General features: G+C 39.1%; 1 protein-coding gene across 1 annotated transcript in view; it reads left to right on the forward strand.

The window, feature by feature from the left end:
• Positions 1–535: 535 nt before the first annotated feature.
• Mrpl48 (mitochondrial ribosomal protein L48) overlaps positions 536–12,053 on the forward strand; it is a 66,434-nt gene continuing 54,916 nt past the window's right edge. Inside the window, exon 1 of the mRNA XM_077796872.1 lies at positions 536–669. Within this exon, the coding sequence (XP_077652998.1) occupies positions 649–669 (21 nt within the window). The 5' untranslated portion in view covers positions 536–648. The remainder of the gene's footprint in view (positions 670–12,053) is intronic.

The following is a 12,053-nucleotide window of genomic DNA, read 5'->3' on the forward strand; positions in this document are numbered from 1 at the left end:
TCTACCGCTGAGCCACAACCCCAGCCCCAGCTCCCTTAACTTCCTGATGCATCGATATCTTTATAAGATGGAGTGATATTTCCCTAATGGGATTGTTGTGAGGAATAAAGTGATATACTGAGTATAAAGTATTGCACATGGTGGCCACTCGATAAAAGTTGCCAATTATAAGGCAATTGAATGTCAGGTTTACATTGGGTCAGTCAGCTCTGAAATAGAGGTCAGAAGTCAAGATTTCCCAGTCCTGTGCTAGACGCTGGAATGAATTAGTCAGACGGGGTCTGAGTCCTTAAGGAACTCGATCAAATATGGGGCAGAGATGGTAACAAGTAATATAGTTCAGCAGAGGAGATGCCAGAACTGTGTGCAAAACACCCGGCTAACACAGAGATGACAACTGATTCTGCCTGGAAAAACAGCAGTTGAGGTGACACAAGCTGTAGCGAGAAGTGGAGTCTGGGGGCATTTCCCGACGTTGAGTCTCGGAAGCTGCCGGAACCAAGGTGCTGCGGTAGTGGAGTGATTCTCGGTGGGATATTGTTACCGGACCTGTTCAAGGCCGTTCCGTCAGCGTTTTCAGACGCAAAGGGGTCGTGGCTGCTGGTGCGGATCTTCGGTCTACACTTTTAGAGGTCACAGCAGCAAAAGATGAACGGAACCCTGTGGAAGGTAACACAGATTCCAGGCAGGGCGCTGGGGAAAGGAGTAGAGAGAGCAGAGCTGGGGATGGAGGTTTGCAGACATCCGGGTATGAGACCTGAGGAGAAATAGGCCCTTCCCAGAAGTCTGTGCGGGCTCGCGGTCAAAGGGAATGTTCTGCTTCCTCGGCCTTGGGCTCCCTGGGCTGCACAGACCTACGCCACGCCCCTTCCACTTGCCACACTTGCCACTCCGGGCCTGGGAAGGGGAGAGCCCACAAAGAGAAAGCCGACACCGGTATATGGTTACCAAAAATATTCTGACCTTGGGCAGGTCATTTTATTTTATTTTGCATTTAATCAACTTACAGAATTCTTCTGAAAATTTTTTTTTGTCTTGCTGAATTGGTTGGGATGTGAAGCTACCTGGTGATTAAGGGAAGAGCAATGATAAACTGCACTTTTTGTTTCAAAATTTTAAGTGGCTATTGCAGAATCGTTTGAAACTCCATTCTTAAAATTGCATTCCATTCCCCCTTCCTCCATGTTGAGGATTCCACCTAGGGTACTCTTAACACAGAGCTACATCCCTAGCCCTGTTTTGCTTTTTTTTTTTTTTGAGAGAGAGAATTTCAATATTTATTTTTCAGTTTTCGGCAGACACAAGATCTTTCTTTGTATGTGGTGCTGAGGATCAACCCAGGCCGCACGCATGCCAGGCGAGCCCGCTACTGCTTCAGCCACATCCCCAGCCCTAATTTGCTTTATTTTTGAGAAAGGGTTTCACTAAGTAGCTGAGCCTGTCTTCGAATTTGCAGTCCTATCTCAGCCGCCTGAGTAGCTGTAGAGTAACTGGAATAACACATTCACCACTGGCTTGGCTTTGCCCATTCTTTTAACAGATTTAAGGTTTCAATTGGGTGGGCTCTTTCAGTTGTATCATGCTGCTTAGATTAATGTGTTTGTTTTGAAATTTGCATTAAAATTTGGGCATTAAATTGTAGAGAATGTATCTCCATAATACACAAGTCAGCATACTCATTGCTGTTCATGATCTATGTGTAGTTATCTAGGGGCTGCCCCTGAATGTCTCTAGGTTTGAGTTTCTCTAGAGGCCCTCCCTTACTCAATTCTTTATGAACTGACTCACTTGTTCACCTCAGCCAATTTGTGAGAATTTGGCCAGATCTGATGTAAGTTTAATGTAAGATAATCAGAAAGTTTGAAAATTCCATTGTTACAGATGGTCACATTGGTGACTACTCTTCTGCTGTGTTTGCCTTGATTCTGTGGAATGCCTGCCTGATCATTTTTCAAGGAATACAATTTCCTTCCATTCTTTCCTCCAAAAGAGCCTAAGGAAATCTGTGCTTAAGGCCATAATCTAACAAATACAAGGACTCCTCCAAGTCTAATTGATCCCTTCCAGACTCCTTTGTTACTTACTTTACTCTTCCATTCTGCTTGTCCAGCTATTCTTCGCATTATTTTTCTTTCCTGAGAAGGATTTTCACTGTGTTGCTAAGGTTTGTCCCCAGCTGCAAGTGAGCCTCATGCCTTAGTCTTTCAAGTATCTGGGACAATAGGAGAGGACCATTTTGCCTGGTTTTCATTATTTTTCAAATGCTGAATTCCTGATTTTAAAAAAAATTGTTTTTGTAGTTGTAAATGGACATAAGGCCTTTATTTGTTTATTTTTATGCGGTTCTGAGAATGGAACCCAGTGCCTCACACATGCTAGCCAAGCACTCAGCCACTGAGCTACAGACCCAACCCTGAATTCCTGATTTTTAATCTTGTGATTCCTTCTTTCTTTGAGTATCCTCCTCCTTGGCACCACCTATTGGAATCTCCATTCTTCAAGACCCAGCTCACATTTCTTTTTTTCTATAAAACCTTTCTGACCATTCTGGCTCAAATGCCCATTTTTTTTTGAACTCCTAGCTAGTATTATCTTTTGACACCTGATTGTGTGTGGTGTTATTGATACTGATCTTGGGTACAGGTTCTTGTTCCCCAGTTTTAAAGAATAAACACCCCAGACCCAAGGCAAACATAGAGAGCAAGTTTTATTTGAGAAAGGGAGATAGAGACCATCGAGAGCAAGTTTTATTTGAGAAAAGGAGATAGAGACAGACTTCTCTGAAGAGAAGTGGGGCCTTCAAAACAAAAAGCCCATGGGACAGGATGAAACTTGCTTTCTAATAAATCACAGAACCCCCGCTTTAATTATTGTCTTTTTTTTTTCTCCTCCATGTCCTTGACCAAAGGCTGGAGCACTGAGGTTAACTGTTAGTAACCCATTGTTCTCTTTGAAAAAAGATGTCATCCTCTTTCAACCCCCATCCTTTTATCACCTATGCTGACTTTCTGACCTTTGTCCATGCCTCAGTTTACTGAGGAATATGACACATCCTGTCCACTTAGACTAAGTGGGGCTGTAGGCAAATTACTTTTGGGGTCAGAACAGTGGACCATTTATTTATTTATTGGTGGTACCAGGAATTGAACTCAGGGGCACTCAACCACTGAGCCACATTCCCAGCCCTATTTTGTATTTTATTTAGAGACAGGGTCTCATTGAGTTGCTTAGAGCCTTGCTTTTGCTGATGCTGCCTTTGAACTTGTGATCCTCCTGTCTCAGCCTCCTGAGCCCCTGGGATTACAGGCATATGCCACAGTGACTGACTCAGTGGGCCCATTTTATAGAATTATTCTCTTATCCTTATGTTCCAGCCATTCTTGTCTAACTGTCCCTTAACATTGTGACCATCCTTACTTTGGGCTATCTTAAAGTATTAGTTCATCCTTTACATTTATGGAAAAATCTCATGAGATTCACATCTGACCTGGGTTCTATCTTTTGCTAACTATATGACCTTGGGCAGGTTATTTAACCTCTCTGTGCTTCAGTTTTCTATGAATTGCATATAGATAATGATACCTACCACATAGAATTGTTGTCAAAATTTTAGAGGATAAAGTTAGTAGGAGTAGGTACTTTGTAAGGTGTGAAGGATAATGTAAGCAAGAATATTGATATTCTGTAGTTAATAAACTGCTATCAATTGCATGATCTTATTTTGTCTTCACAATTTTATGAGATAATCCTGGCAGACACAAGAGATAAGGAAACTCAAATCAGTGTGATTATAAAACTTGTGTTCTTAACTGCCAGAAGGGTCTGTGCAGAGACAAGCTTTGATGAATCAAAGACCTAGGATTTAGAACAGAAACTGTGCAAATGCTAGAAAAAAACATAGGGTCAACACTTCAACATAATGGCACAGGTACAGACTTCCTTAATAAGACTTCTAAAGCTCAAGAAATAAAACAAGAATCAATAAATGGGATGTCATAAAATTAAAAAGTTAATGGGTTAGTGGTAGAGTGCTTGCCTAGCATGTGTGAGCATTGGGTTTGATTCTCAGCACTGCATATAAATAAATAAAGTTCCATGTTTTGAAAGAAGAAATACAAATAGCTAACAAATATATGAAAAAAATGTTCAACATCCTTAGCAATCAGGGAAATGCAAATCAAAACTACACCCAAAGGAATACTCATCTCACGTCAGTTGGAATGGTGGTCATCAAGAATACAAATTATAATTGCTGGTGAGGATATGGGGGAAAGGCACATTTTTTTTTTTTTTGGTGGGATTGCAAATTATTACAACCACTTTGGAAAGCAGTATGCAGATTCCTTTAAAGACTAAGTGTGAAACCATTATATGACCTAGCTATCCTTGTTTTATCCAAAAACACTAAATCAGCATATTATAGTGATACTTGTATAACAGTATTTATAGCAGTGCAGTTCATAGTAGTCAAATTATGGAATTAGTCTTGGTGCTCATCAGCAGATGAATGGATAAAGAAAATGTGGTGTATATATATAAATACATACATACATACATACATACATTGGACTTTTATTTAGCTATTAAGAAGAATGAAATGTCATTTAATGGTATATGGATGGAACTGAAGAACATCATAAGTGAGTAAGCCAGACCCAGGAATCCAAGAGTCAAATATTTTCTCTTATGCGGAAGAGGGGAGGGTGGGAAGGGAAAAGAATTTCTAAAAAAGGATCTCATAGGGTTGGGGTTGTAACTCAGTGGTTGAGCACTTGCCTCGAATGCTTGAGGCACTGAGTTCAATCCTCAGCACCACATAAAAAAATAAATAGCTAAAACAAAGGATCTCAGAAAAATAGAAGGAAGACCAATAGAGTAGTGGAAGGGGAATCAAGAGGGAGGGAGGAGGAAAGGACATGGGGAAGTATTGGAGTACGAAATCCACCAAATTATGTTATGCCCACGTATGAACATACTATAATGAGTTCCATATACACATACACACATATATACATACATATAACACAATTATATAATTATAACACACTAAAATAATGATAGGCGGGAGATCAGTAGAGTGGAGCAAACTGATGAGGGAGGGACAAGGAAAGGAAAACGGAAGGTGCTAGAGAATGAGACTGATCAAATTGTTATATGTATGTATGAATATTGCCTAATGAATCCTGCTACTATTTATAATTATTATGTAGCAATAAAATATATAAAACATCAGGCTTAGATCATTGACATAAACATGTTCAAGAAAAGTATAGCCAAAGGAAAAACAAGAAATAAAAGCCATTTTGAAAGAACTTAGGAAGAGAGAAGCTGGAAACAGTGATGATTGCCTCTAAATACTTGAGGTGCTCCTGTGAAAAATAAGCTTTGAACTTATTCTGTGTCATACCAGAGTGGGGAAGTAGGTTCAAACTATGGAAGTTATTGGGGAAGTTGGTTTGGGTTTTCTACATGTGACATCTGCAGATGTTTCAGTTCTGGTCCAGATAGGTTTCAGTAGCAGATGGATCATTATGGACAGAGGGGCTAGCCTTGTTCCTCTGTGTAAGACAGGTAGTGGTGGAAACTCATGATTATGAAAAGAACCTAAAGCTTCTGGATTTCTTTCTCTCTCTGTGTGTGATTGGGTTGTTTTGGTACTAGAGATCATATTCATGAGTGCTTAACCACTGAGCCACATCCCCAGTCCTTTTAAAAAATATTTTATTTAGACACAGGGTCACGCTGAGTTGCTTAGGATCTTGCTAAGTTGCTGATGCTGGCTTTGATCTTGCAGTCCTCTTGCCTCAGTCTCCTGAGCTGCTTGGATTACAGGCTTATGCCACTGTGCCTGGCCCTTTTTATTTTATAATTTAATTTTATTTTTTAAAATTTGTTTTTTTTAGGTATATATGATAGCAGACTGCATTTTTGACTGTCATGCACACATGGAGTATAACTTCTCAGTCTTTGTTTTTTAAAATTTTTTTAGTTGTAGGTGTACACAAGACCTTTATTTTATTTATTTTTATGTGGTGCTGAGGACCAAACCCAGTGCCTCACACAGGCTAGGCGAGCACTCTACTACTGAGCCACAACCCCTAACTTCTCATTCTTGTGGTTGTACATGATGTGGAGTTACTTATTTTTTATTTTGAGACAGAATCCTGCTAAGTCTTAGGGCCTTGCTTAGTTGATGAGGCTGGCCTCTAACTTTCAATCCTCCTACGTCAGTCTCCCAAGACCCTGGGATTACAGGTGTGTACCATCTTTTTGTTTGTTTTGAGATGTTACTCAGGCCGGCCTCAAACTCCTGGTCTCAAGTGATTCTCCTTCCTCAGCTTCCTAAGTAGCTTGGACTATAGGTGTTCACCTCAGCTCAACTTGAAGCTTTTTCTGTGTGTGTGTGTGTGTATTTTTTTTTTTTTAAAGAGAGAGAGAGAGAGAGAGAGAGAGAGAGAGAATTCCAATATTTATTTTTTAGTTTTCAGTGGACACAACATCTTTGTTTGTATGTGGTGCTGAGGATTGAACCCGGGCCGCACGCATACCAGGCAAGCGAGCTACCGCTTGAGCCACATCCCCAGCCCAGTGTGTGTGTATTTTTAACCATACTGGGGAATTGAGGTTGCTCTACCACTGAGCTACATCAACAACCCTTTTTCTTTTTTGAGGCAGGGTCTCACTAAGTTGCCCATGCTGACCTCAAATTTGTGATCCTTCTGGCTCAGCCTCCCAAGTAGCTGGGATTACAGGTGTGCACCAGTGGGCCCAGGTCAACTTGAAGCTTCTGATGAACCCCGACAGGGACTGTTGTTTTCAAGGATGGCTAAGATGCTGCCATTGCAAAAATTGGAATGCAGATCAAGATGTTGTTCAGGTCAGGGAAGAACATAAAAGCTTCATGAAATACCAGAACTTGCTAGAGGAAAGACTCTCAATTGCTGGGTCATCTAGAACACAATCCTTTGTCAGCTGTGTGTATTAGGTATATTAATTTGCCTTTCTGAGCTTTGATTTCCTCACTATAAATAAGGGTAGAAATATCTACTTCCCCGAATGGTTGTGAGGATTAAATAAGAGGATGTTTGGCATCAGGTCCTCAACAAATGGTAGGATTATTGAGGCTATTAATATTAACATGAATTTTACTAGTGTGAGTTGATGTCACTGTTTTGGGAGGCAGTGTGGCAGAATGAAAGACATGGACTTTGGATTTAGGCAGATCTGGTTTTAAAGTCCTGGCACCTCTTACCAACCCTATGACTTTGGGCAACTTACCTTTATTTTTTTTCTCCTTAATAGAAGCAGTTGTTAGTTGCATCAATCAGAAGGTTGGCATAGGGCTGGGGATGTGGCTCAAGTGGTAGCGCACTCGCCTGGCGTGCGTGTGGCCCGGGTTCGATCCTCAGCACCACATACAAACAAAGATGTTGTGTCCGCCGAAAACTAAGAAATAAATATTAAAAAAAAACCCACAAATATATTCTGTTAATACTCATAAAACATCTCTCATTTGCTGGCCCAGAGGACCCCTGAACCACTGTATTCATGACACCCTGTAGGCTCTAGTGTTTGAAGATACCCACATGCTATAGATTTTGTCCTGTGACTTTGGTTTTTTGGTAGCTGTGCAGTCCTTTCTTGGTTCCTGGCTGCAGAGCTCATGGTACAACTATTTTTGTAACCCACTGTGGCAGCTGTGTCCTCGTTCATTCATTCACTGGCATCACAAAACCTCTTCTTCCACTTGCTGAGCCAGAGCTGCTCTTCATCTGCTGATTGTGGGGAGGGAGTATTTGTGGATTCAGTCTCAAAATAGATTACTTTTGTCCTAATAAATAATGCCAAGCATAGCAGAGGGAAGGAAGCACATTTTCCAGAGCTGAAGAGTTCACACCACAATTTGAATGTCTTCCAGAAAGTTGTCAACTGTTTAAGTCTAGCTTTTATTTTAGATAATTATATCCTTAGCTAGAGACTCAGAAATCTGAACAGTTAAAATGAGGAGAAAGCAGACTCATCTGGCTCTTTCTATACAGTGCCTCTTCAGTATAAAATGACCCATTTAAAATATATATTCAGTTCACTCTGATTTCTATTCTGTTTGTCATGGTCTTGGACCTGAAGGGACTTTTGAGTTATCTGTTGTCACTTTGAAGTGTGGCCTGTAATGGGGCAGCCACCTGCACTCTCCAGGGGCTCTCCAGGGGTTATGCTTTTTAATAGGAGGTAAAAATATTGCACACACACTTGAAAAGTCTTTGGTCTGTCATTTAATTGTGCTTTTTTGGATCATCTGTGCTTTTTGCCTTTCATTCTATCTGTTCATGTCCTTCCCAATTCTAATGGCCTCACGTTCACTGAGAGACTTTTCTTAAGTTTGATCTTTTGCCCTTATGATTTCCTAAGTATCACCCCTTCATTTGTTTGAGAGATGGTATAAAATAGAGGAGAAATTATGGACTTTGGAGTCAGAGAAACTGATAATCCTACATAGGTTTGATAGGAAATTACTTGAGTAAATTACTTAATCTCACTTTCCTCCACTAGAAAATGGAGACAGTAATATTTCTTTTAAGTTTATTATGATTCATAGATAGAGTTAAATTAGGAACAAAATAGATATTGGTGCTTAGTAAATAGTAGCAATGATTATTATTCATTTACTACTTTCTAATTATCTCTTTACGAAAACAAACTTTGATTGAGTGTGCACCATTGCCTGAGAGGTGACCCTTGCCTGTGGGTGTCTCTTAGTGTAGCATAGAGATCCTTGGGTGAAGTTAAGAGTTTGAGTGAATTTCTTGAAGTAATATGGGAACTTTTTATATAACCATGCTATAGGCATTTGTCTAGGAAGAAGGTTCATGATTTTGAGCGGATCCTTAGCTATTTCTATAACACTGCAAAAACTAAGAACTTCTGCTATCTCCACCTGGATATTATGCCACGTGTGCTCATTGTTCATGACATCAATTTTTTTCCTCTTAATTTTAAAAATTTGTTCTAATTAGTTATAGATGACAGTAGAATGCATTTTGACACATTGTACACAAATGGAGCACAACTTCTCATTCCTTCAGCTGTACATGGTGCAGTCACACACACGTACACACATATATATAGGGTAATAATGTCCATCTCATTCCACTGTCCTTCCCACCCCACACCCACTCCCCTCCCTTCACTCCCCTTTCCCAACCAAAGTTCCTTCATTCTTTCCTACCTCCCCACCATTATGGACCAGCATTCACTTATCAGAGAAAACATTTGGTCTTTGTTTTTTTGGGATTGGCTTATTTCACTTAGAATGATATTCTCCAACTCCATCCATTTACCTGCATATGCCATAATTTCATTCTTCTTTAAAGCTGAGTAATATTCTATTGTATGTATATATATATATATATATATATATATATATATATCACATTTTCTTTATCCATTCATTTGTTAAAGGGCATCTAGATTGGTTCCATAGTTTAGGTATTGTGAGTTGAGCTGTTATAAACATTGATGTGGCCATGTCACTATAGTATGATTTTTAAGTCCTTTGGTTTTAAACTGAGGAGTGGGATAACTGGGCATGTCACCTATTTTGACTGCATGTAAAATAGGTGGTATTGCTTCACTCTTTAAAACAAGGGTATCCTTTCATTCTTCCAAAAAGAAACCCTTTACCCTTTAGTTGTCATCCCAGCTCCCATACTCTCTAGCCATAGACAATTGTTTATATACAACTTTTCTTTATAAATTTGCCTCATCTGATGTTTCATAGAAATGCAATTATACAATATTTGGTCCTTTGTGACTGGCTCTTTTCGTTTAGTTTTTTTCTTCTTTTTGGTACTGGAGATTGAACCTAGGGATGCTTTACTACTGAGCTACATCCCCAGCCCTTTTTTTTTTTTTTTTTTTTTTTTTAAAGAGAGAGTGAGAGAGGGAGAGAGAGGAGAGAGAGAGAATTTTAATATTTATTTATTTATTTATTTTTAATTTTATCGGCGGACACAACATCTTTGTTGGTATGTGGTGCTGAGGATCGAACCCGGGCCTCACGCACGCCAGGCGAGCGCGCTACCGCTTGAGCCACATCCCCAGCCCCCCCAGCCCTTTTTATTTTTTATTTTGAGACAGAGTCTCACTAAATTCCTGAGGGCCTCACTAAGTTGCTGAGGCTGGCCTCAAACATGCACTTTTCCTGTCTCAGTCTCTCTACCCTCTGGGATTTCAGACATGTGCCACTATGCCCCACTTCTCATTTAAAGAATGAGAAGTTCATTCATGTTGTTAACATTTTGTTTTTATATTCTCTTTAAAATTGAGCACAGTAGGGTTGGGGTTGTAGCTCAGTGGCAGAGCACTTGCCTGGCACATGTGAGGTACTGGTTCGATCCTCAGCACCACATAAAAATAAACAAATAAAATAAAGGTATTGTGTCCATCTACAACTAAAAAAAAAAAAAAGAAAGAAAGAAAGAAAAACTTAGCACAGTTTTAAAAACAAACTTTATTTTAGAATAGTTTTTAATTACAGAAGAGCTGCAACAATGGTAAAGTTCATATATAACTCGTATCCTCTATTATTAATATTTTACATTAGTAGGATACATTTTTAATGATTAATGAACCAATATTGATATATTATTGTTAACTAAAGTCTGTGCTTTATTCAGATTTCCTAAGTTGAAAATTATCTTTTTCTGGTTCAGGATCCCATCTAGAATATTATATGTAGTCATCATGTTTCCTTAGGTTCCACTTGACTAGAAAAATTTCTCAGATTTTTCATTTTTGCATAATGAGCTTTTCACACATACATGTTGAATGAATTATTTCTCCTAGTGGGCAGAATTTTCTCTTTATTCTATGGGACCTTAAGGATAAACATTTAGTATTTGTTATCTAGTTCACAAAGAGACCTCCTATATGTTAAATATTGCTTTAGTAAAGATACTACTGATCCAGGTGTGGTGGGACATGCTTGTAATCCAAATAGCTCACGAGGTTGAAACAGGAGGATCACAAGTTTGAGGCCAGTCTTAGCAATTTAGGCCCTCAGCAACTTAATGAGACTCTGTCTCAAAGTGAAAAACAAAAAGGGCTAGGGGCTGGGCATGATGGCTCATGTCTCTAATCCCAGTAACTGGAGAGCAGGAGGATTGCAGGTTTGAAGCCAACTTCAATTTAGCGAGGCTCTAAATAATCTAATGAGACTCTGTCTCAAAATGTAAAATAAAAAGGGCTGGGGATGTGGCTTAGTGGTTAAGCAACCTTGAGTTGAATCACTGGCATAAAAAAAAAAATTTTTAAAAAATAAAACAAAACAAACAAACAAAAAAAATGGTGGGGAAGGGCTGGGGAGATAGCTCAATGGTAGAGTGTCTCAGGTTCAATTCCCCAGTATCAAAAAAGGATACTTCTGATCTTCCAAATGAGTGCTAGCTGGGCAGGATGAGTTTTTTTTTTTTTTTTTTTTTTTTTTTTTTTTTTTTTTTTTGTGTGTGTGTGTGTGTGTGTATGTGTATATGATGGGGATGGAAGTCAGGGCCTTTGTGCATACTAGGCAAGCTTTCTACCACTGAGCCATTTCTCCAGGCTCCAGAGTGAGATTTAAATAAAGGAGGAAAGCTGTTACTACTGTCACCTCTCAGTATTGTTATTATTATAATTATTTTTGAAAGAGACAATGTGCTGTAATAGAGGCATAGCCTTTGGAATGAGAGTCCTCTTAGCCTCTTTATCAACCATAATTTTTTTGGAATATAATCTTTCTGGACCTCAATTGCCTCATTTATAAAATTGTCTTGTAGTGTTTGAGAATTAAAGATTTTTAAAAGCCCCTCTTTATTATGGTAGATGCATAATATGTGTTGGTTGATATTAGAAAAACATGGATCAAATTGTAGAGTGGAAACAGGATGAGAAAGCAAAGGGGAGAGGACTTTTGTTTTTCAGCATTTAGGAAAGATGATTACTTTGGTTGCTTGCATGTTTGGCATTAACTGTAGGCTATCTTCTTTGCTAGGTAAGAAACTTTGGATACTATGTTT

Source organism: Urocitellus parryii, chromosome 4 (assembly GCF_045843805.1).
Source record: "Urocitellus parryii isolate mUroPar1 chromosome 4, mUroPar1.hap1, whole genome shotgun sequence".
Lineage (NCBI taxonomy): Eukaryota > Metazoa > Chordata > Mammalia > Rodentia > Sciuridae > Urocitellus > Urocitellus parryii.